The 27,762-nt window shown below is 42.6% G+C and overlaps 1 protein-coding gene across 34 annotated transcripts in view; it reads right to left on the bottom strand.

Annotated features, from left to right (window-relative positions):
- The window catches only part of RIMBP2 (RIMS binding protein 2), a 175,322-nt gene that overhangs the window by 79,260 nt on the left and 68,300 nt on the right, over window positions 1–27,762 (bottom strand). For 31 of the 34 annotated variants that reach the window (XM_075568667.1, XM_075568668.1, XM_075568669.1 and 28 more), the window contains one exon: window positions 2,044–2,133. The exons of 1 other annotated variant lie outside the window; for it this stretch is intronic. In XM_075568667.1, coding sequence (XP_075424782.1) covers window positions 2,044–2,133 — 90 coding nt within the window. Of the gene's footprint in view, window positions 1–2,043; window positions 2,134–6,403; window positions 6,537–7,598; window positions 7,613–27,762 lie in introns of those variants that run through there. 2 more of the 34 variants (XM_075568688.1, XM_075568676.1) reach the window with 2 other exon arrangements.

Below are 27,762 nucleotides of genomic sequence, written 5' to 3'. Positions count from 1 at the left end.
TAATCTTGAGCAAATCGTATTATTACAGAAGGAATCAAGATGGATTTTCACCTTGCATTGTATAGTCCCCTTAAGGACTCAACGAGGAACTGTTATCCTCTGCATTTATTTGATCTAAATACTCTACAACAACCCTAAATGTTCTCTCTGGATGACTTCGGTTCTTAATTATGCCTATGTGAAATACTGATAAAGACTTCCTACAGTGATATTAGTATATTATACATATGTACGAGTCACCAATTGTAATTAACTTTGTGGACTGATTATCTGTTAACATTGATATGATGAGGTCTAACCTTTTCCCCCCATCCCTGCCTTAATCTCCTACACCCATCTATATAACTTCAGTTGTCATTTACTATTACTACGCTACCATTATGCTAAGGCAACATTGTGATTCTGGTGATTTGATATCATCGGTTAGGATCCCTCATGTGAGCCTGCATGCATATATGAATTGACACAAACAAATATTCTGCTCTCTGTGAAAGTTTAATGGCTACTATCTATTTTGTGCTGATTGATGTTGCTTTGGGTTTATATATCCTTACATTAGTCAATATCTTGCTCCCATTATTAATATTTTTCAAGATCTTTCTCTCTCAAAAAAAAGAGGTCCTATGGCAAGCACTCAGGTTAAAGCAAAATAAGATGGATTTTATTAGTAACACAGAAAAGACAAAAAAAAAACAGTTAAATTAGAAGTAAAAAAACAAGAACCACTATACTCCTAAATACTAGTAACTCTGCATTACATGATGAAAAAAAAATCACATCGAAAAATAATGTGAATTTATATACCAAACGTCACAGAATACATTGAATGCACACTGGTGCAAAAAGTAGAACATAACAGTGAAATCCGATACAAACTGGGGGAAAGAACTGTTCCTTTAGGATGTTTAATTGACCAGCCGGTCACAGGACAAAGCTACCTAACAGGGTATATGATGGAACAAAACATAAGCTCACATCCATATAATAGATCTGATGGGCAAGGATAGAGAAACGTAATCCCTATGGGTAAGAGACTATATATATGTAGCCCTGGGTAGTTTTGGGGTTACATGCCTTTCTCCTCCTGTGCAATAATCCCTGTTAAGGGCAGGTTTGCCAGGAGTAATCATGGGGTTTGCCCTCACACTCCTGTGCTGTGTAGTATCTGGTGAAGGTAGTGTCATCAGGCTCTGTGTTCAATTACAGTGACACAGGGGTGGTACCTATTGGAGCTATTTAGTGCACAGCATTAGAAGACCGGCCATTATGATGGGCGGCTGTCCATGTATGGTGACAATAAAGGATGCCAAAGATAAAGAACGCTTCTGTCCTGATTGTGGAGTCATTTGGGAAGAAGGTGCACAAAGAGGTTCTCTTTCAGAGACTCCTCCCTACCACACTGGGGGTCTGGAAGAGATGGAGGCGCTGTACCATGAGTGAGTATAACTCAGCACTACCTCATAAGCCAGTCCTGATGCCATCCCCCACACCATCGCGGGAGACTCAGGGATTCTGTAAGACAGCAGGTGCACCACACTACACTTCATGTAACAGGGGTCAGTGTCCACAGAAGGGGGTCAATATGAGATGGGCCCCGGCAAACACCTTAACATATGCATACATACAATATATATATGCGTAAACACACACACGCTGTATATATTTATTGAGTGTGTGTATATATATATATATACACAAACATGCAATTTTATAGAAATATATTTAAATACATGCATAAATAAGAATATATTATATATTATAATATATAATATATATATTCCACGTTTTAAAAGCTAGGCTACAAAGCCATATTTTATATTCAAATGATTTTTTTGTGTGTAAATTGTACAGTATTCCGATTTGTATGAATTCATGTACAATGCAAACACAGAAGAACCCACTTTGCATTACAATGCATTCAACAAAGGTTACCTATTGTTACTAATCATTACTGGTATTCCACAAGCTGCAGGTTATTGGCAGAGATACACCAGGGTGGCACTGGGATGTTTTTAACGTAAACTCCTGCTCGGGGGGCATTACCTGGTCATACTGCAGTGGCCTGTGGGATAGGCTGGCATACTGAAGGCTTAAGCGACTCTCGTCTTGCACAGCATCTTTGAATTCATCATCCTGGAATTCAGAGACAGAAAAGAGGCTCAGCGGGCAGAAGAGGTGCATACAGCAGCTGAATGATAACATGTATGCGAGTGTTTCTCAACCAGGGTGCCTGGAAACCCAGGTGGGCTGTGACCCTCTGCCAAGGATGCCATGGTCGAGGGGGGGGGGGGGGGCGGGGATTGTCTGGCTACGCAGCTGGCAGGTCCCTCGCTTAAAGAAAACACAGGCTGTGATCTGCCTCTCCTCTATCAGCCTAGCACAGAGGAGATAGAGGAGCCTCTTCATCTCCAGACAGTGCAGGATGCGCCTGCTGAACAGCTGACCTGTTTTAGGTGTGTGGGAAGGTGAGAGGGAAGGAGTGTGGGCTTCGTGTGGGGAGGAGAGTGAAGGCTGTGTGTGAGCAGAGGGAGGTTAGGGCTTTGTGTGGGGTTGGGGAAGTTGCGGGGTAAGCGAAAGGGGGTGGCGAATGGAGGGTATGATTGAGAAAGAGGGTGAGCGCTATGTGAGAAGGGGGAAATAATTGTGGAGTGTGTGTTGAGTAAAAGGGTGAGTATGATGTGTGAGGGTGCATGTGCAGAGTATAAGAACGGGGTGTGAGTGTAGAGAGGGTGTGCTTGTGAAAAGAAGGGTGAGTGTGTTACATGTATGTGGGGAGGGGTGCGATCTGAACAGCAGAGGTGCCCCGAGATTTTAAAAAGAGTGCCATGTGCCCTTTCCCAATGCATTTAAATTAAATGCCAGGGGACTACGCGAGGCCTCTGTAACTCGCTTAACTTGATTCAGCCGGCTTTGGGCGACGCGTCGTCATGACAACGCGGCATCAAAGGACACTGCGGGGACATTTGAAGTGACGTGGTATGACCCTGCAGCATCATTTGACGCCCATCGCCATGGCAACACGATGTCAAAATGAAGCCGTGGGGTCATGTGACATCACATGACCCTGCAGCGTTATTTGACGCCTGCACAAAGGTAAGGGGGGGCGCGAACACAGGGGGAGAGTAGGCAAGGGGGTGCAGCACCAAAAGTTTGCGCGCACCTGGATAGACCACTTGAGGGAACCATTAACCCCTTCATTGCCAGAGAGGGCCAGTAACACTGCGGATTAAATACCTTTGCCGGCACTTTTTTTCCAATGGGAAGTTTGGCAGGTCCTACATTCCTATATTATATCCATGTGTGGCTATAAAAGGGGAGGATTAAGGTTGCAGTCTCCCAAATAATGTTCCATTCTCCATTCTAAGTGTGTCATTCTTCTACCCTCATGAGTTGCCAAGTGTCAAGAGGTCACGCGGGTACCAAGCTCATTAAATCCTCCCTCTTTCTGGTGCTGGGGTGTGGACATCTGCCCAATACCATTTGTACTGATGCTATCAATTTACTTCACGCGGGGCGGCAAATTGCTCCATACGGATGATAGATTCCATGCGCTACTTGCCTGTGTCCTCTAGACATGCAACAATACATATTGCAACTCCGTTATAAGGATCTTTGCGAAATCGAGTCCTCCTTGGCGCTGGTAATTGCCACTCTTGCACAATGCCGTTCATGATAAAATAGAACGGTTAGCAGTTCTGTGCCATGTTTTCATTTTTTTCCTTACATATCACTGCTGGGAGATTTATAATTTGCTGAGTAGTTTCAACAACATCTTTCAGCTGCAGTTTTGTAAGCGTTTTTCCGTCTGGTACCATCCACGGTATATATTTTAAGGACTGTTGGATAAAGGGTTAACTATCCATTGGGATTCGCTCAGTGTGTATAGGTTCATATGTTCGTAGTGGTGTGTTTCCTCATCACTGCCAGTCACCAGTTAAATAGATTGGGTGCACTAATTATATGTCCTAAGTGAACTGCACAGAGGTGTTTTTGTCCTTATAATAGTAGTATTCCTTATGTTGTTCTCTACACTTTCTATGTTTTCATGAACTGCATTGTGCAAGAGTGACAAGTACCAGCGCCCAGGAGGACTCTATTTTGCAAAGACTGTATACGGGATTTGGATAATCCCAGAGGACTCATGGCTGCAGGACTTTTTATAGCAAGTAAATACTATACACTTGCAATTACAGTTGTATATACAGTTCAACCCCTTTATAACGCTGTGCTTGGGGTCCAAAGAATGACATCGCGCTATAAGCGGATCGTGTTAGAAATCATGTATAATTGTATGCATTGTACAATAAAGTATTTAAGATACCAATAATCGTGTTGTAAAGTATTCATAAATACAAAAATTGGGAGCCACACTTGCATCGCGTTATAAGCGGATTCGCGTTGTAACGAGGTTGAGCTGTACTAATGTTTGACTGTTTACGGTTCATTGGTTGTTTTGTGAACAGTATTTATATATTTGATATATCTGATTGTTAAAGGGTATAGCGCTGTAGTTGTGTATTTGTTCCATTATAAGGATGAAGCACTTAGCCACGCACCACATTTGCTACCATTTCTGATGTTTGCTTCCTTATGGAAGACCTGCTTAAATAGCTTTTCACAGAAGCCCCAAAAACTCAACCACAAATACTACAAAAATGTGCAAATGATAGTGGTTGTAAAAAGCAACACGGGAATAACACCACTGATGAATCATTTTGCAGTTCTGGTTGCACATGGAAATGAAGCATGATTTCCTATTGAGTTCCACCTCTTGTAGCAGCCACAGGCAACACAGATGGAAAGGAAAAAATAAAACTGCGCTGATTAACACCAAATTCAAAGGCGTGTCAATTCGTTTTCACTCAACACTGATAACCACTCATTTTTAAATAAAATGAAAACACATAGTCTGACACTTTAAAATCAATCTATTACAGCAGGGATGCTCAACTCCCCGCCTCACCCCCCAACTAGTCAGGTTTTCAGGATATCCCTGCTTCAGCACAGGTGGCTCAATCAGTCCCTGCTTCAGCACAGGTGGCTCAGTTTTCAACTGAGCCTCTGATTGAACCACCTGGTCTGAAGCGGAGATATCTTGAGGGGGGGGGGCTTGAGGACTGGAGTTGAGTACCCCTGTGTTACAGCACCAGGTAAAGGGCATATTTAGAAGTCCCGCAGCACCTGCGAGATGCTGGAAAAATACAAAGTGACAGCAGAATTCTGTAACATGCTGATAAAGACGCAAGGGGACCAGCAGTTCTTCATGGCTGCCACCTATAGACTTGGCAAGAGGTTAAAATAATTACTGAATGTTCCACATGCTACCCTACAAAACAATGCTTCCAAAAGTCACACTTTATTTAGACTAATACAGAGGTAGCAGACGTTACTGCATTTGTTAATTCATCAGTGTTGCACAATGGCCCTACAAATGGCCCCATAAATTGTTTTTAGTGGAGCTGTGTCAAATCTCGCAGGAAATATTGCGCCTGCCTTGGTGCACGGCGTTGGGGTTATCGGATGCAAATCACGTCTGCTACCTGTGCCTCAAACAGAACCAAAAAACCTGTTTCACTGATCTTCGTAAAGCAGCTGTTCCACTTAAACAATGCCATGCCAAATAGGACACACGGAAACAAGGGAAGGGACGAACGATTAGCTACTTAACCCTTTTCCTACAAGAGGGCCCAGCAATCTGTTGCTCTACAACCAGGCGTGGCCAACTCCAGTTCCTCAAGGGCCACCAACAGGTAAGGTTTTACAGATATCCCTGCTTCAGCACAGGTGGCTCAGTCAATGACTGAGACACTGATTGAGCCACCTATGCTGAAGCAGGGCTATCCTTGAAAGCTGACCTGTTGGTGGCCCTTGAGGACCAGAGTTGGCCATTCCTCCTCTGCACAATGTGGTGCAGACCGATAAGACAGCAAAATGATTTATTCACTGGTTCTTTATAATGGAAAAATATAGCGTTATCTGTATGACATATCCGGATGAAGAAGAGGAAACGTTTAGGTTTTAAAACATGAATTTAGCAGAACAAATCATTAACCCTTTACATACGCCTGAATGTAAGAAAATAATTTAAACCCAGTTACAGCATTTAACCCTGGCATTGCTCGGACTTAAAGGGTTTGAGGGCATTTTAATACAGTCATACTGAAGACTGCCCCTGTGGATGATAATCCTGAATGCATGTTCTATCAGATCCCAACGGCTCTCTGCGCTAAACCAGTATCTCAAAGGTGAATGTTCGAGCTAATAGATGACCATTTTTACAAACAAGCACAGATTCCCAAAGTCCACACCAGGCAGTGATAGCAAAGCCTTCCTCCTACAGCGCCAGTGCTTTACACATATATGGCTACAAATGTACAACACCCTCAAACAAACCTGCTTTTACCTTGCAATATATCAGCTGCATCCTTCAGAAGGGAATGGAGTACAAGATGTGTTTGCATTGTTTGCAGTGCGCCAAAACCCTGAATTCTCTCCTAGCAGAAGCGTAAAGGGCTGGATATGAAATGACTCAGTAGGAGGATGAGTTCTGTAGACTAATATAATCTGACAATACTGTCTGGGTAACAAAGTTCCACGTTGCCTGGAGTAAGGCATCTGTTACCGTATAAGCTGGCTTACTTCTCTGCCACACATTTTCATTTAAACATATCCATACGCTGTAGGTTTCTTCTTCTTGCTGTACCTTGAGTTAACCTTTACAAATATAGATCTGGACACCAATGATTCGCCTTCCGGTATATTATGTAAAGAGCAGGAGAGTTTGCCAAAAAGTTATTTATATGATTAAAATCCAAATTCCTTTCATGTATAATCCCCCGTTTGGGATCAAAGCCTCCCTAAAAGCATTCAGCTCTTAAAATGTATCTTTAATTAAAGAGACCGCAAAGTCATTTCTTCCTATGAACTCTGGCTTGTTAACGCTTATCTTGAACAAAGCCAAATAAAAAATAAAAAAAAGAGAGAATTGCATACTACAGATGTATCCCCATTACACATCTCTCAGACAGGTATTTCAGGAGTGCTGCAGAATAAGAGTTAAACAAATCAGGGTTGGTAAATTCCAATGACAAGAAAGTCAGTTTTGTTATAAAGTATCGGAGATTGTGACACATATATACTAAGTGATGCTCTGCCATAAAACATCCAGCGCTGAAAGGGACCATCTGACCTATTCACCTGAATGGGCCAGAATGTGTCTTTTTGAATAGCACCACTTTGTAGATTTGGCTCTGTATCTATACCGTTCTGTTGTAATGCCATATTCTATGGCAGGGGTGGGGAACGTCAGGCCCGAGGGCCGTATAAGGCCATCGAAATCATTTGGTCTGGCCCTGCTAAGGCAACTGCTATAACCGGGGTCGCGCCAATTTAAAAAAAATGGCCGCCACGCGCCCGATCGGGAGGAGGGAGGAGGTGATGTGAGGCGCCGGCAGCCCTACACGATCCTCAGCAGCCACCGCACTAGCCCCAGCGATCCCCCAGCAGCCACCGTACTTCCCCCGCACTCCCCCCGCAGCAGTCACCGCAGCATTCCCCACACTTCCCCCATGATTCTCCAGCAGTTCCCCCGCACTTACCCCAGCATCCGCCCTACACGATCCCCCCAGCAGCAGCAGCAACTACCAGAGGTAGGGGGGGGGGGGGATCTGTGTGCCTACATGCCTGCTGTGTGCCTGCCGTGTGCCTGCATGTCTGTGTCTGTATGGCCCGCGAACGATGTTATAAATATCCAAATGGCCCTTGGCAGAAAAAAGGTTCCCCACCCCTGTTCTATGGCAATGTTTCAGCACCTATAGGCAGTGGACAGCTCCAACATTTCTTTATTAAAACAACAGACTTTTTTTGATGTTGCCATTTAACAATTGGGCAGAATTAAGTGCTTTGTGCATTTTCATTTTCTAAAGTCACTTGTATAAGTTTTTACTATGTCGCAATTGGTTAACCCTTTGCTGCCAGAGGCACCCGCCACGTATATTTATTCAGTTCCTGCCAAAGCAATGCACAGATGTCCCTTTGCTGGTTTAGTTTAGAGTTAAATTGGTTTAACTTACAGAGATGGGACCTACAGTATTGTTCACTATCCCAGACCTTTCATTTACAGCACACAAACACACAGCAACTACAGCAGTGCATGTGCTATGGAGAAAATAACACATTATGGCATATTAAGGGAACACACCCAAAACAGATGTTCTGTGTTACTCCTGCACTCTTAACTGAATATAATTCAACTACTAACGTGATAAACGGGTATTTAATGATCAGCCAATTCCTGTTTAATTAGAAACTATTATGTCACTATATTGGTAAAAAAAATAATAATAATTGGACACCCACAATACCGATCTTCCCAAAATGTTAGACCAATAATGATATACTATTTTGTGGGGTCTACAATCTAGGTGCAAACAACCTGCGATTAAGCAGTACAGCAGCAGCAGAGCCTGGGGCTTCGTATTAGATATAACAGGGGCTGTGTATTATATATATACACACATATATGGGCTGTGTATTACATGTTCCTGGGGCTGTCTATTTTATATATACCAGGCTTTCATATATATAGTTAGTGTGTGTGTGTGTGTGTGTGTGTGTGTGTATATATATATATACACACACACATACACACACACCCGGGGCTGTGTAATATATGTGTGTGTGTGTGTGTGTGTGTGTGTGTGTGTGTGTGTGTGTGTGTGTGTGTGTGTATGTATGTATATATATATATATATATATATATATATATATATATATATATATATATATATATATTCATATAATATATACCTGGGGCTGCGTATTAGATGTTCCCATGGTGAAACCTATTTTTTTTTTTTTTTTTAATTAATTAAAGAAGATGACCTGATTTGCCACTAGACACCAACCAAATGAGTCCCCCAAACACACTGCTCAGTCTCAGCATGTAGAATATATTACTTGTTGGTAGGAAAGTAGGTCACCCGATGCTCCGAGAGAATATTTTTTTTTTTTTTTTTGCGCCAGGCTGGGAAACAACCGTGTGAAATGCCCTGAGAGACAATTTCTGCTGAAGTCCTTGTGACGGCGAAGGTTTTATTTAGAAACATTGCAAACGAGGTCTTTTCTACGATTAGAGTTTAGCGTTTCCCAGTTCTGTAAAAATTCCTTAACAAAGAAAATGTGCCAAGTCTTCCTCCTCAGTAATCCCCACTAAAAAAATGATATTTATTTGTCTCGCAAAAGCTGCTGTCTGCAAATTATTTCTCTGTGTAATGAAATCCCAGGTTAACCCTTGAGCTGCCAGCACAAATGCTGGAGTGGTAAGGGTAACAGCATGGTGTTGCTGGAGTCTGTAGCAGCGCAGGGGTTAACTTAATGATCCTTTGATTTCAGAGTGGAGTAAGTCTGCGGTTTGCCGATTAGAAGACTGAACAAGATTAGTATAGGAACTTCTCACTGCGCCCTGCCTTCCAACTACTCCCCATAGTTATATGTAAAACCCCATATGCTGCTTTGACAAATCAGCTTTTCCTCTATACAACCTCCTTCTCGTTTATTTATTTTTTTCGTGTCTCCAACATGTTTTATTCCCATCAAATATTCCACTCGACAGTAAACATAACGGAGAGGGGAAATCCTGCGGTGTTTCCTGACATTAATAAACAATTAGGTTCTCAGTCTTCCATGCATTAGAGCAACTTCTGGCAGCGAAGTAGTTACAAACAAATCAGCCCGCTTCACTGCAGCGTTGGAATCAACGCTGCAGTTCCTCCATAGATACCTCTAGTGAATTTGATGTATGCAGTTCTTCTGTTGGAGCTATGCGTTCAGGCTGAATATTTGAACGTTATTACACATTATTTTGTAAGAAACCTCAATGGGAATATAGAAGGCGTGGCACACAGGCACTGACCCACCAAGCTCCGTTAAGTGACTGGACGTGGCGTTAACCTAACTTAATATCACGTTAAGACGAACGGGGCATCTTCAAAAGGACAGAACGGGAAACCATATTTTCTCACATAGCGAGCGTTGCATTAACTATTCCAGGCATTCTGACACCATGCAAATGGCATGCAAATGAGATGCAAATGAGATGCAAATATGGCAGTGTCATAATATTGAATATCCACTAAAGTAGTTAAGGTTAGAGCGGGTAATTAATGTTACATTATTCAAGTTATACCTAAATGTGGCTTTGCTCTCATCCACACACAAAGAGGGCGTTTGAATGGCTGCAACGTCACAGATCGGCATCATTAAAATAACAGCATTATTTCCCGGCATTAATATCTCTCTCTCTCTCCTTTCCCCACTTCAACTCAAGCCCTAATTCAAAGGGGGGTGGGGGGGTGGATCGGAGTAACGGCAATACAGGCGGTCCTCCATTATCCAATGGAATGCAAATCACTGTTGGTTAACAGACCGTCAGATTGCGGGTCCATGTTAATCGGCGGCGGTGACCCTCGGATAAGCGTGTCCGACGCTGGATAACGCGTCCGGCGGACTGCATTATGCAGCGTCGGATAAGGCATCCGCCTGTACTTGCATAACGTCACGTTACTGGTAGATAACGCAATGTTACGCAACAGCAATGCGACAAAGCCTGTACCAAGGAGACGCAGTTCAGACGTGTTTTTTGTGCATATAATAAGCTTTGAGGATACCTTGTTAATTTGGGGAACAGAAATTCCACCTTGTTTTAGGTAAAGTCAAGTTATTTTCCGTGCTTTAACAGAGCTTTGAGGATCCAGCACACAGTACCTTAGTGCTTTCACGTTATGAAATCTCCAGTAAACATGTTGCCAGACAGAACAGAATCGGACAGTTAGTTGCGCCTGTTTTTCCGCGATTAAGTTAGCCCTGGCGTTTGGCTGCCAAGGGAGCCTTCGCCGCCACCAGCCGTTATCGACAATAAGGTAAGTTAATTTAAAGGGTTTCAGTGGTTGGGGTAGGGATTTAGGGTAAGGAGTAGGGTGATCCGCGACACAATTTACTTGTTTCCACCCCAAGCAGCGAAGAGGCAGATGAAATTAACTCGCACAGTTTGCCATCGAGAATATCATGTACAACTCAATCAAATCAACCACCAAGATGAAAATGATAATGTGTGTATGAAGCACATTAGCAAAAGTATTATTACCTCAGCCCCAGTTATTTCATTACTCCAAATAATGACTTTCCATTGCGTTTGAAGTGTTGCATCTGCAAAAGCACAAATTGGGAATGAACTGAGCCCGGTGAAACCAGATCTGTTTGTAGTCTCGCTTTGGAACTATTTGATGAATTAGGCTGTGTCTGTACAACATCACTTGGCTGGTTTCACTGACTCAATGCTCTACTCTTGGAACGGTTACTGCTTGGAACAATAGTGATTAAAGAGGAGTTGGTTGGTGATCACTGTTGTAAGCCCCCTGGCGCTGAAGATGATAAAGGCACAAATTGCACTTATTATACCATTAGATTACTAAGCCATATTATGCTGTCACTGCCATTTTTAACATTCATTTCAGAAATCAAAAGTGCAATTACCTCCCAATTTGTTTTGGATTAAAGACATAGACATGAGAATTACATTATTATTATTTTTTTAAAGGTTCACCAAAAGCTATGAGCGAAGTTCAGAAAAGCTGTGAGCTTTTGGTCAAATGGAAAATTGCTCAACAAGATTTGTGCAATTCACATCCATTAAAAAGGCTGAACCGCAGTGTAACAGGGAATGTAACCCTGTCTCAATGAGGCTTCACTAGAAAGCCTCAGTTGTTTGAGGAATCCAGTAGGGAGCTTGTTAACTGCAGCTAAAAACAATTGACCAGTCTCCACCTGGTTAATCAGACCAGTGTAAAAGCCTCCTGCTGTGAACTAACCAAGAGACTCTTGAGCACGCAGGATGACGGTTTGCTGATTTCAATACACCAAGTGAACAGACCTTTCTTCCAGGGTGCAGCAAACCCAGGAACCTACCAGAGGCTGGCCCCTCAATGAACACCCATCCAGACCCAGAGACTGACCTGAAGGGCCATCTGCTTTGAGGTACCTCTTGAGACTTTGGGGTGATAGGCTGGCAAGGGGCTTTTCCTCCCAGCCTTGCAGATGGAGACTGGGGAAGTGAGTTAGCCCTTACACAGGGATTGGGTGTTTGTTTATTTTGGTATGCTGTGATTTGTTTAAAGGGACAGGATAAATAGAGCCATGTTTTAATTTCCCCAAAACTGTCTCTCTGAGTGTACCTTTGCATGTCTCTTACAAGCAGATACTAATAGGCATTTAATATAGGCTGCTAAACAGCAAACACATAGGGGCACTTTTTCCAAGTTCTACTTTATAAGACACCTTAGGACCATAAGGAGCCATCGTTACTAAGTCACGCTGGAAGGTTTCCTATGGCGCAGCACTGTTTAGTAAATATGGCCCATCATTCATTGCTGCTTATTTTAGGTCATCCGATGTGACCCATCGGATTGTTTTTGGTCGAAATTCCCCATCGACTTTGAAACATCCCAAGTGGTCAATTCAGACTATATAGAATGCGGCATTTAGTCGTCAACGTGTGAGGTGAGTAAAAGGGTTAAATTGCCCACATCCCGAAGATTTGAAACCTTCAACTCATTTTTCCCGTTCTGAAGCTTTTCAACCAGAGAAATGCGGCTGGTATAATGTGCGTGTTGCTTTTCTAGAGCTTCAGACGGGGACATTGTGCGATGTGAAGATGAAAAACTGCAAAAGTAGCAAATAATTGTATATATTAATTTTATTCCTATTATGAAAATCCCTTCCTACGTGCAGCAAGCCTAACTACATCTTTGTGACTATGAAATGCAATTATTTTGCCGTTATATGTAATCGCTATATAATTATATTGCCTGAATTGCTATTAGCATAGCTTCTGAAAGAGCAAAGTAGCGGGGGAAAAAAGAAGAGGAAAGAAGCAAAGTACCAAATTACACTCAATTTTCTATACATTTTGTACAAAAAAAGCTTTTCTTCTGAAAAGGTCCTTACAAGACAGTAACCTCCTTCCTCACGAAGGATCTTTTCTTTTTCTGAGCGCTGGGATCCTGAAAAAGGTGAGTGAATAAAGACGGGGGATTTTAAAGACTGCCCCTCCAAGCAGCTGAACCGGGGACCCACGAAGCGCGGAATGGGGGCATTTGGTTGTGGCTTTGTCCCCGCCAAAAATGATCCCAGGTTCCCAGGCTGCAGTGGAAGCACTATATGCTAAGAGATCATGGGGAATGGCAGGGCGGCAAAATCTGTCTGAGACGTAAATGTGCTCGCAAGTGTTTATTTGTTGAACATTCTTCAATATTTCGAATACTCCCTGGTTCTCTAACATTCTTCCCATATTTTGGAATGTAGCAATTTTTGCATATTCCACAATTTAAAAAAAAAAAAAAAAAATCCCAGGTTTTGCAAACTTTTTTAAATTGTCCAAGCTTTCAATTTTTTGGCACATTTTTGCACATCCTCCAATTTTCTACATTACTTTTCAGTTTTTGTTTGATCGCATATCAGCCTATATCAAAAGACTAACGCTGACAATTTCACGAATCGAAAATGCAAAAAATGTTTTGATGTGAGGTGCGGGGGGGAGGGGGGTGATGTGAGGTGCAGGGGGGTGATGTGAGGTGCAGGGGAGTAGAGTGATGTGAGGTGCAGGGGGGGTGGGATATGTGTGTGGTGTGCAGGGGGGTATTGTGTGTGACGTGGAGGGGGAGTATTATGTGTGGGGGTGGGGGTGGGGGGTGAGATGGGCAGTGAAAGATAGGGGGAGTCTCACAAAGGGTGATGAGGGGTGCTGAGGGAGATATATAAGGATGATGCTGGGTGCTGGGGGAGATATGAGGATGATGAGGGCACTGGGAAAGATGAGGATCATGATGAGGGATGCTGGGAGAGATATATGATGATGAGGGGTGCTGGGGGAGATATGAGGATGATTTTACCCATGCGGCCCAAACCTGTTTTCCTTGGAGCAGTTTGGCCCTTCTCACTTTACAAGTTGTACAGGCCTGTACTAGTCTAAACCAAAGCCTGTATATTTATATATGCGTTGCTGTTTTTAAAACTCCCAATCATGCATGCTTGGCAAAGGCACTGCAGGAGCCAGGGAGGTTAAGACCTGATCCCATGGTTGAGTTCCTTCTGCAAACATAAATCACTCCGTAGAGTATATAAAAATTAACATGAATCATCGTTGCCTACACTGCAAATCCATTGCGCTGAAGGAAAGCAACAAATAACACTAAGCCGCCTGGATTCTGATCAGTGGTCCCTGTGTGATATTCTGATTAGTATAACTTTATTTAGCAGGTCTCTGCCAGAAGGCGGATCATGCTCAGAGTTTAAAGGATCCACCCCCAACATTAACACACATACCATGCAAAAGAATACCTAAAGCTTCCAGCATAAAGGGGTCCAAAACACAATTTGAGCCCCCCTAAGATGTACACTCCTGTTGTGATTCCGGAGAGCATTATTTTTGCTATGGACTTCCTGTCTGTTTTTTGCAGCATAATTATTGCTATTTCTTAAACACCATATACATTTGCTTAATAATTAATCAATGTACATGTTTAACATCAGGAGTGCTCAACTCCAGTCCTCAAGGGCCACTAACAGGTCAGGCTTTCAGGATATCCCTGCTTCAGCACAGGTGGTTCAATCAGTGGCTCAGTTGAAGACTGCACCACCTGTGCTGAAGCTGGGATATCCTGAAAACCTGACCTGTTGGTTGCCTTTGAGGACTGGAGTTGGCCACCCTTGTTTTACATTATGCACAGTACCGCCACTTTGGCCACTGGATGCCGGAAGACACATTGTTTGTAGCTTTGTTTACAGATCTTCTTAGCATAATACAGAAATCTTTAATAATGAAATATTAAAGCAGCAATCCCCACAGAAGCCTGTATGAGTTTAACTAATATAATTGTAGTATTTTTTTCCCCCTGAGCATCTCACTTTTTTTTATTTTTATTTACTGCGTTAATTCCAGCTCCGGGGGGGACTCTCTGCTTCCCACCTAGGGGATACACCCTCTGCCTTCGGCAAAGCATGTGAAAATAGCAAAGCATGTCAGATAAAGAGGAAGTGGAAGAATCCATAGCTTAAAGATCAAAGGAATCCTAAATGAAATAATTAGTGTAAAGAATAGCTTAATGGATGGAACAAGTGGAGGTCACTTCAATTGGAATAAGTAATCTATTCATGGCTGGTTGATATTAACTCCTGTACATCAAGAATATAGTAAGACGCCTCTCCTCCTCTTCCACATACTAGTTTAGTGCTAGGGCATTACAATAAGACTGGCCAAGCAGCAATAGGACATAGAACAGAGTATGATCGAGCACTCCTAGTCACACAATTAGCATTTCAGGCACGGTAATGTTCCACAGATTTTGGATAGTTTATGGTTGAAGTTATACATCAGCTAGATCAGGGCTCTTCAACTGGTGGCCAAAGATTGGACTTGATGTGTCCCTTGGACTCAAGGACTGCTCCTGTTAATCTCCCCATAGTTGCTTAGGCAGCCAAGTGCAATTTTCACACCGATACTCACTTGAAAGATAAGGTGATGTAAAATAAAAAAATTATATATATATACATATATATATATATTGCAACATAATTTTAGATACATTTATAGACTTAAAATTACTATATATCAATTTTTTGCAAGCATTATATATCAGCACTATATATATACACACACACACACAGGGCAAGCATCTGCCTTCTTAGAAACGTGAGTGCAAATCTCCATACCAATGAATATATACATATATATACATAGTGTGTGTGTGTGTGTGTGTGAAAGGGAGAGGGGAGTGTGTGTGTAAGAGAGAAGTGGAGAGGGAGCGTAAGGGGGAAATTGAGAGACGGGGGGGGGGGATGAGAGATGGGGGGCAAGGTTTGGCATTCCTCAGAATTTCACAATCAAATTCGGGGGTTCCCTATCCAAAAAAAAGGTTGAAAAACACTGTCCTACCTGGTTACCCAGGCATTTAATTAATGAACCACAACCTGCCCGGTGTGCAATAGCTACAGCACCATCCCATCCTGTATTGTATCTGTCCTTGTGTTTGGTCTCTTTTATAACCTTAATGTTTTCTTCTTTTTCCCTTTTATTTAACTGTGAAGCGCTTTGAATCCCATTGGAGAAAAGCCGCTATATAAATAAAGTTGTTATTATTATTACATGTTTCTGATCTGGCCCCTTTTGGAGAGCAAACATTGCTAAGTGATACTGGAAATGCAGAGACACTCATCATGAAGTGCACTACAAGTTTATCAAGGGGTGCAAATATATTCCTGTGACAGGGCCTTAACCCCCGTCTAAGAGAGCTTCAATAGAAAGCCTGTATTAGTCCGAGTCCAGCAGGGAGCTGGTTAATTGCAGCTACAGACTATTAACCAGTCTCCAGCTGGCTCATCAGTATGGATCTCGAAGCCTCTCAGTATGAGCTTTACACCCTCAACCTAGAGCTAGAAGTCTCATGCTAGGAGACCCAGAGTCTCAACTCAGAAGTGCGTGAATGGAAGGAGGACTCTGAGGAGCCCTGAGGTTTATAGAAACGGTGGAAATAAAGAAAAGAAACCTGACAGAGGAGGTTTCATTAGAAGAGAAGGGGTCCAATGCGCACTCACATCCGGGTAGGAATATAAAGAGAAAAAAGGAGGAAAAAAAGAAAAACACATAGTGTAATACTGTAAATAAGAAACCAAAAAAAGGGGTGGTATTACACTCACATTTTATGAGGTTAAACAGGCATTTCAGTTATCAAATTAACCAAGTTGTGATGTAGACTCTCGGATGGCAGGGTACTCCCAATGATGTGTGGACTCTCAGATGACAGGATACTCCCGATATACAAAGGAGAAAGAAGCACACAAATAGTGTAATACTGTATATTGCACATGCAGATTTGGTAGGATATAATATATACACTCACATTCTAAAGAATGGTAATGCGCTTCTCGGTTGTTAAAAGTAACCAACTTGTTCTTGCGGACCGCAGGATAATCCCAGCAGGAAAAGGAAAAGAACGCAGGAAAAGATGTAGAAACTTTCTATGGAATAATATATTAAAAATAAAATTGAAAACTTACAGAACTGCGAGCGTAGACAGCCAGAACAGTAGTCAAAAAAACGAAGTCACCACTCTCAGTATGCTCTCGTGATGGCCATACACAAGGGGATACCAAATAGAGGAGGTGCAAAAAGTTCAGACAGCTCTCCCGGTCTCTCTAATCCAGCAAGCAGACATAGGTAAGGTTCAAATATCTAACCCAACGCGTTTCGTCTCATAAGACTTCTTCATGGGGCTTTCTAGAAGACTTTTTGAGAGTGGTGACTTAGTTTTTTTTGACTACTGTTCTGGCTGTCTACGCTTGCAGTTCTGTAAGTTTTCCATTTTATTTTTAATATATTATTCCATAGAAAGTTTGTACACCTTTTTCCTTTCCCTGCTGGGATTATCCTGCGATCCACAAGTCTACAAGAACAAGTTGGTTACTTTAACAACCGAGAAGCGCATTACCATTCTTTAGAATGTGAGTGTATATACTATATCCTACCAAATCTGCATGTGCAATATACAGTATTACACTATTTGTGTGCTCCTTTCTCCTTTGTATATCGGGAGTATCCTGTCATCTGAGAGGCCACACATCATTGGGAGTACCCTGCCATCCGACAGTCTACATCACAACTTGGTTAATTTGATAACCGAAATGCCTGTTTAACCTCATAAAATCTGAGTGTAATACCACCCCTTTTTTTTAAAATATTTTTTGGTATCTCATTTACAGTATTATACTATTTGTGTTTTTCTTTTTCCTCCTTTTTTCTCTTTATTTTCCTACCCGGATGTGAGTGAGCATTGGACCCCTTCTCTTCTACTGTACTAAAAGTGGTTTCAGAACGAAATCACGAAACACCTTTGCGGCACCCATCAAGGAAGTCCATCTACAATACTGGGACAATAAGTATCCTATTATTCCACTAATATTTACAGTATCTTTGCGCTCGTTTTCTCTACTCTTACTTAGCGGATGTTTCATATCTGGCTAAAAAAGCCAGTAAAGAAGTTCAGGAGAAGCAACAACTCAAACAAGTAAAGTTGGAAGTACAGTTAGCACTAGAAAAAGCAGTGGGCGCTCTTCACCAGGAAAAGAGCAAATCCCTGTGTCTGCAATTGGAACTCTCTCAGATCAGAGCAGACTCTGAAAGAGAGAAGAGAAGCATGCTAACCCTCCAGAAATACGACAGAGCTCTTATCCAAGGATGGTTGGAGTGAGAAAAGGTACCTGCGCAAACACTCTGCAGCGCTCATCATACAGGCTGCTGTGTCGCTAGAATAAAGCAAATTATTTCTTCAAAGTGCAGGTCTCCTCAAAGACAGATACAAAGTAGAGCTCTACTCACAAGTTAATAATGAAGGTCCACCTGATCAAAGGTCCATATGGGACCTGAAACGTTGTTATTCCCCTGTTCTTGGCTGTCACATTAAATGGAGAACTTTATTATGAACTTGTGAGTAGAGCTCTACTTTGTATTTCTGTCTTTGAGGAGACCTGCACTTTGAAGAAATTGTTTGTCTATGTTGTGTCGGCTGCACAAGCAGGTTTCTCCTCGTCTGAGGCGGTTTCCCCGCACTTTGGAATTATGCCAGAATAAAGCAGCCTGCCTTCTCCAGTCAATATGGAGAATGAAACGACAAAGAAAGAATTATGAACATTTGAAGCAGTGTGTAATTTTACTCCAGTCAAATGTTAGGAAGAATCTGCAGCAAAGATACTACAGGAAAGCGGCTTGTGTCATTCAATCCAGATTTAGGTCCTACATCACGTCCAAGCAAGCTGTGCGTTGCTATAAGTGGACCCGCAATGCCGGCTCACTGCTACAATCAGCTTTCCACACAATTCAGGAAAGGCTACCATGGCCCAATCCAGATTCCTCACAATGAAAATAGCTGCTATAAGGATTCAGTCTTTGGCTTCCATGAGACAAAACGGTATCTGTGATTACACTGCTAAAGAGGCAACACTAGTGGTATACTACATGTTTGCCAACTAAAAAAAAAAAAAAAAAGAGGCCACAGGTAACGGGTAGGTGTGAGGAGAACTACAACCAAATTGATGTACTGGAATTTAAGTATCCTGAACCAAACACAAATGACCGCTCTACTGATGAGGGGGTCGTGCTTGTTGTGGATAAGTCCATGATGAATAAGAAAGCTGTAGACTGGGGTCCCCTGGTACTGAAGGAGCTTCAAAATGATGCTACTATAGCAGAGATACTCTGCCAGACATCACTTGGGACTTTCCTGCACACGCGGATCGTCAGCGTAGAAAAAGTAATACGTCAAGAAACGGAGGCCCGGGACGATAAGTCCACCGACTGCCAAACTGAGATGCCACGGGGGTCAGAGTGTATAAAAACTCTGCCCAGTTTGAACCACCTGTGATTACTGCTACTGAACCCGATACAGGTGGTTACTCTTCAGGGAAGAAAAGATCGACCGACACATGGAAAAACCGGTGACCAAGCGGTTTAAAGAAAACTTGGTAAAAGGGAAAGAGGAGCTTGAGTGAAGAGTCCTCAGCAGAGGCGAGGAAGCTAAGCATATCATGGAAAGACTGTGCTTGTGAAAAAGTCCTCCTCGAGTGACTAAAGCACGCTGATTTCAAGCAACTTCTGGAAGAAACACTGGTTACCTGGAGAAATGACTCCAATCCCAGCGTGGCTGGGGGTTCTCTCCCTCCATCCATTCTCATTCAAGCTCCAGGTACATCTCAAGTGGGATTAGAAGGATGGGCTTCATCCGTGGCTATCTCGTGCTAACCACAAACAGGGGAGGTATGTGACAGGGCCTTAACCCCTATCTAAAAGGGCTTCCATAGGAAGACTGTATTGGTATGTGTCCAGCAGGGAGCTGGTTAATTGCAGATACAAACTATTAACCAGTCTCCACCTGGCTCAGACAGGTAGAAAAACCTCCTACTTGAACTGCAGGGGATCGCTGCAGCACATGGAAGGTGTTTGCTGACAGAGAGGGATCCAAGGGAACCAGCCCCTCTATTTCAGGACACAGCGGTCACTGGAACCAGCCAGAGGGTGCCTCCTCCCCCCCCCCCCCCACGGACACCAACCCAGACCCGGACTGAGGGAAAGCACCCCTGATAACAGGTACCTCTTTGAACTTTGGGTCAGAGGCTGGTAAGAGGTCTATCTTCCTAGTCCTGCAGATAAGGACTAACTCCCTCTCCCAGTCCCTACAAAGGGATAGGCTGTTTGTTTATTTGCATGCTGCCTTAAAGCTGTATTGTCTGAAGATATGGGTTAAATAAAAGCCAAGGTTTATTTTCCCAAATATGTCTCCCTAGTCGTACCTCTCCACTCGTCTCCTACAATTCCACTCCCACATTTTTTTTTATAAGTGGAGCTATATCGGGTGTACATTAATGAGCCACAGATGTGATCTTTGCATACCCCTTACGTGTAAACAAGCCACAGTGCTGCATACACATATGGAATTCTTTACTGAAGATCTCGTCGTTAATGACCATTAAAGCGAAAGGCTGTTAACTATAAGTAATATCTTTGTTGAAGCATTAACTTGGTGGTAAGAACGCTGCCATAGAGTCGGGGGAACTCATCTCAAATCCCCTCCTCCTCCTCCTCATCTTATGTCTCTCTACCGCAGGCATCAGGACTACATTGTAAGTGTTTCTGGGCAGTGACTAGTGTTTGCATACACTGCTAATGCCACGTCAGATAAATATGTTAAACTATGTCACTTTAGCAGAATACGAACATGAATACAACAGAAGCTGAATGAATAAGGCTCCCAACAGCCTTGTATGTACATTAAAATACAACAAAAAGGGAGTAGTCTGAATGGAACACCATGGGTTAATATGTATATTCCTGGCTTCACTTACATTACAGACAGGCCCTTTTTCATTCACACACATCCATCTTCCTCCCTTAATGTCGAGAGCCCAAAGCAGATAGATGTTCTGGCGACTCTGAGCTATGTGGATAGATTAGAATGAATGTTGTAGCTAGTGGTGACCTTTTCAGTGGCAGCTGGAAGATGCAGCATCTCTCCCCCGGGGGGTGGGGGTGTCCTGGGGAACCCACTCCCTCCTCCTTCTGCAGAGCAAGAATTCAGGACAATGCCGGGTAACTTACAGGAAAATGGGAGCGGGTGTGCCAGCCAGGTGTCATTCTGTTTTCCACTGTGGTCCAAATTTGTAATCCCTGCTAAGGCCGCGCGTATAGTGCCCGCGACGGGACGGGTGACATCACTCGTCGCCGCTTGCGAAAGTTATATTTTACTTGGCGGCGTCGCGAGCTTACTGGCATTTGATTGGTTCAGGGGCTGTCACATGGGGCGACAACCCTTGAAAAATCAAATTGCCAGCTTCCAAAGTTCGCGACGCGACGACGCGACGTCGCTCCATCGCATTGTCGCCGTGGCGGCGGCAATGCATTTGTTTTTGGGCGCCGTCGCCAGCACTATACGCACGGCCTAACTCACACAGACATTATAGTGCTATTGGAAGCACTTTTTTACAAATGGCATACTGAGCCCGAGATTGATATGGAGTCTTGCTGACCCTCAGGACTAAATATTACCTTCCACATTCTACTGGTATTGCAAGTATTACAGTGGTTTCTATGCACACGGTCATTTACCTGCACTCGCCTACCTTTGCGAGCAGTAACTGTTTTTTTACCCTTTTCTTTACCCTCTGGGGTTATTGCAGGTAGACCCTAGTCACCATGTGTGCTTTTTAACCCCCTAACTACATCCACAGCAGCTATGTTATCACACAAGTCTACTCAGTCATCATGTGTTCAATCACAGTAACAAAGCTATAAATTGTAGCATGGTCCTGGGTGGGGGGAGTTGTACTATTAGCTCCCTTCCTCTTAGTAGGCGCATAGTCTATTAGTGATCTAAGGGTTTATGTGCCCAGACTCTTATGAACCTATTGGCACATTAGTGCCTTTTCCCCGATATACCTACAGTGATCCTGTCACGTTACACTCGTATGTACTTACTTGGAGTGTGTGCATTTCCTGTAATATAGTTTACAATTGTAGCGTGGTCGTGGGGAGTTTTAGAAGCTCCTGTCCTCTCAGTAGGCTCAATTTCTATTTTTGTTGGGCTACCCAGCCCAGTCATTACCCCCTCCAGGGGTATTGGCTTTGCTACCGTGCAGTGCTTCATCTTTTGAAGCCTCTTGTGCACCGGGGGGAGTTTTTAATACCCCATTTTTTTATTATCGTTATTTACTATTAAAAGTGTTTTTAGTATATTTACATCATATCACACATCATTATTGGATGTTCCCAGTTTCGTGCTTTTTGTCATACCATACTTATTATACATTAAAGTGATATTGAGTGCTGTTACATAGGGGGCTTTTCACTGGACCACTGGCCCTTCTGAGTCTCGTGTATAGCAGCCTCTCTTTTTATGTCTATCCCTGCTTCAGCACAGGTGGCTCAATCACTGATCTCCTGCGGCCAATAGGAAGCCGTGGCATCATCAGGTGCGGCTTACTATTAGCCCACGTGACACAGGAGCTTTAAACTTTAAAGCCCAGCCGGAGCGGCTACCGGCACCCCCTACAGAGGTAAGTATCTCCAGAAGCAGGGGGTCACCGGAGCTGAAATGAATGAGAAACACTGCTTCAATCCTGGGTACATTAAAAAAAGAGCTTGGATTGATCCGTTAAAAGGATGTGCATTGGTATTACGTAGAAGTATCTAGATCCCTAGAAACCGCTGTGTATATCCGCGCCAAACTCAATCTTCCCTAAAGTATCTTCAGTCCCTTTCTCCCCTTTAATAAGCAATTTCAGATCCTGTGGGCGTTGAGACGAAGTTTCTCTAAGTTCCCGGTCCCTCGCACCCTGCATTCAAAAGCGCAGCTCATGAATGGAGAGAGACAAGAAAGACACAAAATTAAAGGCTTTTATCGAGCTACATTTAAAATCTCAGACGTAGGGGGGTTTGCTGTGTAATAGGTTCTGTGCAGAATCTTCCTAGTCCTTTTTGATAAGCTGGAAGTGAATATGACACTGTATTATAGCCTATACTTATAGCCTATACTTATAGCCTATAAGGTTGGACATGTTCTAAGATAGGAAAGGTATACAGGGATATACCAAATAAGTATACATGGGAAGGATGTTGATCCAGGGATTAATCCGATTGCCAATTCTTGGAGTCAGGAAGGAATTTATTTTTCCCCTTATGAGATATCATTGGATGATATGACTGGGGTTTGTTGTTTGCCTTCCTCTGGATCAATAAGTAAGTATAGATATAGGATAAAGTATCTGTTGTCTAAATTTAGCATAGGTTGAACTTGATGGACGTACGTCTTTTTTCAACCTCATCTACTATGTAACTATGTATTCCCATTGCACCGAGTCACTCATCTCACTTTATTTATTTTAATGTAGCAATCCAAGCGGGCAAATTAGTATTATTATTATTATTATATTTTTAACATAGGTTTGAAGCAAAGGGTCTCCGAAGCTGAACCCCATTCATTTCAGCTCCGGGGACCCCCTGCTTCCGGAGATACTTACCTCCGTAGGGGTGCCCATAGCCTCTTTGGCTCGCTAGCTTGGGTTCACGTAATGGCCGCTTTTCAAAGCTCCCGCGGGCCAATCGGAAGCCACGGAGTCAACCGGTGCAGCTTGCTATTTAAAAAGCAGAGAGATACCGGCACCCCCTACGGAGTTAAGTATCTCTGGAAGCAGGGAGTCCCCAGAGCTGAAATGAATGGGGTTCAGCTCCGGAGACTCCCGTGCTTCAAACCTATGTTAAAAAGACCACAAAATACCTGCAAAGAACATTCACCTCCTTAAATTGCTTCTTTAAGCCCTGCTGTCGGAGCCGACTGTAATGGGTGGCTGAGCCCTCCAGTGAAAGGGTTCGTAACGCAATTCTGCCCCGAATCAAGCTGAATTGAACACGATGTTTGAAAGAATTTACTGACATTCTAGTGATTCCTAAACAGTCTTAGTTCGGAGGTTTGCTGCTGTATCAGGGAGAATCGATGGCTGATGTTTCTTCTCCCAGAATCCCCTGTTCGTCTCCCTCACCCCTGAGTCCAGTGATCATCAGACTGGAATTAAGGCTTCATTGAATTCTGTTGGCCATGCTGTTCTATCCCAGACAGAGTTTTTCAGAGGTACGCCCCTCTCAGTGAAAAGGTCCAAGGGAATTTTAGAGGTGGCTGCAAGAATGTGAACGGATGCTGATTTAAAAGTTAAAGAAGCAGATCGTGGTCCTCTTCTAAACAAAAAAATGTTGCCCCCTTTTTTACCAGTGTGGGAACTGGGGATCGAAACAGCACAATTTACAGCGCTTATAAAACCCCCTCCCACCCACTCGTTCTCAAGATACTTACCAGTAAAGTTACAGGGTTTAAATATCCCTCAGGGGAAACAAAATGGCTGCCAAATCTCTGGCCAATAGGAAGCTGCAACATCATTGGATTGTGGCTTCTTATTGGACAGCCATTCAAATCCCCTTTAAAAACTTCACCAGTATAAATCAGTAGACGCGAGATACAAATGTTTCTTCGCTCAAGTTTTGCTATAAAGCTTCCTACATTTACCTTTTTTTATGCGCGCGTGTCTGGGGGCGTGACGCGAGCAGCTAAATCAATTTTGTTTGCTCGGCAAGCGACTGAGCACCGAGCAGGCGCGTCCGCTCACGCAGGCCACGTGCATTGTCGCGACGACGTGTCCAGCGTGAGCGAGCCCGCTCAGCACCACCCTGGACGAGGCCTAAGTGTCGATTTAAAGAAGCCTGTTTCGTTCAGCTGGGGGGATGTTCCTCTCTATGCATGATATACACGACATGCAGATGTCCCCTCGGAAGCATAATTGAGCCTTATTAGTCATCGTGCGGTGATGTTCCCTGCAGGATTCTCAGAGAGAGAGAGAAGGCACATCTAGGAAAGGTCCTGATGAATGGAGAAAGGCTTTCATGGCTCCCAAATGTAGAAGGAGACAGAGACAGAGACCTCTCTGAACTAGCAAACAAATATTGTGTTTAGTAATAAAACCCCATCATTGACCAGCTTGGTAGTTGCACTTTGTAGAGGGTGGTTTTTTTTGTATTTTTTTTTTTTAAATCCCCCACTCATTAAGTATGGATAACGGCTGCTATCCCTCAAATATACTAAAATAATAGAAGATGTTGTGGAAAGATCTATTGACAAAGCCATATAATTATTTTTATTTTTTTAAAGAAAACCCCGTAAATAAAAGTTCATGATTTAAAAATGTTTTTTGTTTAAATACCAGTTTACAGCATAGATCATCTGAATATGTTACTACTTCAATTTCAATGTGTGGGGCTCTGAAGTGGTTAAAAAACGCATTGACCAAATATGTGGACATAATCCTTTTTAGGAACATTCATTTCAATCCAATGAAAGGTGGGACACCCTACAGATTATCCCTACACTAAATCCTTTTTAATGCAAAGATCCCAAATGCATTAGATGACATAATTGTAGCCAAATCAAATGGCCCTCAGTAATAACTCTAATTTGATTTTGGGATTCTTGGCCAGTGTAGGGACAAATTGAAGGATATTTAGTTAGTGAATTTAATTGACTTTTTTTTTTTTTGTGTGCTGCATCAGAGCAGACCTCCTGGCGGAAATGTCCTGCTGGAGACTAGGCCTGTAGATTAGGAATTCATTTACGGGCACTGCTGGCCTGCAGTTAAATGACTTAATCAGGTTTGCTATGAGACGGGTTCCGAGCTCCCGGGCGTAATTCAGATCATGGACAGCACAGCTAATAGGCTGGTTTCCAAAGCCCTGATACATTGTAACCATCAGGTGAATACAAGCTCTTAAGGGGCATCCAGTGTCCCTTAGCCAAGTGGTTCCATGCCAATAAGTCCACCTTAACCCTATTGTTTTCCGGAATGTATCATAGAACAGCGAAGACGATGATCTTCTAGCAGGGATTTAAGGTACTGCTCAACCTACCAAATCCACAATGTACAGTATTTCTTGTTTCTACAAATTGCCTTTTCAATTATGAAAAATATATAGTATTGTTTTTATATATAGAAACAAAGCGATTCAACGCTAAGATATATATATATATATATATAAAATTAAACTCCAATAAATAATCAAGCTTTAAGAGAGGAAATGAGGTAGAAAAATCATGTTACTCCCTTCACAATCAGTATTTCAGTCGCATAAGTTACATAGTTACATATAGTAGATGAGGATGAAAAAAGACATAGGTCCATCAAGTTCAACCTATGCTAAATTTAGACAACAGATACTTACTTACTGATCCAGAGGAAGGCAAACAAAAAACCCCATTAAGGGAAAAAATTAATTCCTTCCTGACTCCAAGAATTGGCAATCGGATTAATCCCTGGATCAACATCCTTCCCATGTATACTTATTTGGTATATCCCTGTATACCTTTCCATCTAAAAAGATGTCCAACCGTTTTTTGAACAAATCTATTGTATCTGCCATCACAGTCTCCATGGGTAATGAATTCCACATTTTAACTGCCCTTACTGTAAAGAACCCTTTCCTTTGTTGCTGGTGAAATTTCCTTTCCTCCAACCTTAAGGGATGGCCCCAAGTCCTTAGTACTGCCCGTGGGATGAATGGTTCTTTTGAAAGCTCCTTGTATTGTCCCTGAATATATTTGTATATAGTTATCATATCCCCTCTTAGACGCCTCTTTTCTAATGTAAATAAATCTAATTTAGCTAGCCTCTCCTCATAAGTTAGATTGTCCATCCCCTTTATTAATTTGGTGGCTCTTCTCTGCACTCTCTCTAGTTCCATAATGTATTTTCTTAGGATTGGTGCCCAAAATTGTACTCCATATTCAAGGTGTGGTCTTACTAGTGCTTTGTAAAGGGGCATAATTATGTTTACTTTCCTTCCATCCATTGCCCGTTTGATGCAAGATAAAATCTTGTTTGCCTTTGCAGCTACTGCATGACATTGGGCACTATTGCTAAGCCTGCAGTCTACAAGCACTCCTAAATCCTTCTCCATCAAGGATTCCCCCAATATATCTCCATTTAATTTGTAAGTCGCCTTTTTATTCTTGCATCCCAAATGCATAACCTTAGATTTATCTGTATTAAACCTCATTTGCCATTTACCTGCCCACGTTTCCAGTCTCTCCAAGTCATTCTGAAGAGAAACTACATCCTGCTCTGATTCTATTACCTTACTAAATTGTGTATCATCAGCAAAGATGGAGACTTTGCTCTCTATCCCAACCTCAAGGTCATTAATAAACAAGTTAAAAAGCAGGGGTCCCAGTACCGATCCCTGAGGTACTCCACTCACAACTTTAGCCCAACCTGAAAAAGTTCCATTTATGACAACCCTCTGTTGTCTGTCCTTTAAATCCAGGTGCATATATTATGACTGAGTCCAATTTTCTTTATTTGGTACACCAACCTCTTGTGTGAAACCGTATCAAAAGCCTTTGCAAAATCTAAGTAGACCACATCAACTGCATTACCCTGGTCTAAATTCCTACTTACCTCCTCAAAGAAACAAATAAGGTTAGTTTGGCAAGATCTATCCTTCATAAATCCATGCTGACTATTAATAATAATTTTGTTTTCCATTAGGTATTCCTGAATATTATCCCGTATTAACCCTTCAAGTAGTTTCCCTACTATTGAAGTCAGGCTTACAGGTCTGTAATTTCC

This window comes from Ascaphus truei, chromosome 13 (assembly GCF_040206685.1).
Source record: "Ascaphus truei isolate aAscTru1 chromosome 13, aAscTru1.hap1, whole genome shotgun sequence".
In the NCBI taxonomy this organism is placed as follows: domain Eukaryota; kingdom Metazoa; phylum Chordata; class Amphibia; order Anura; family Ascaphidae; genus Ascaphus; species Ascaphus truei.
Note: the sequence above shows the minus strand (reverse complement) of the source record. Positions and strands in the feature narration are given on the sequence as shown.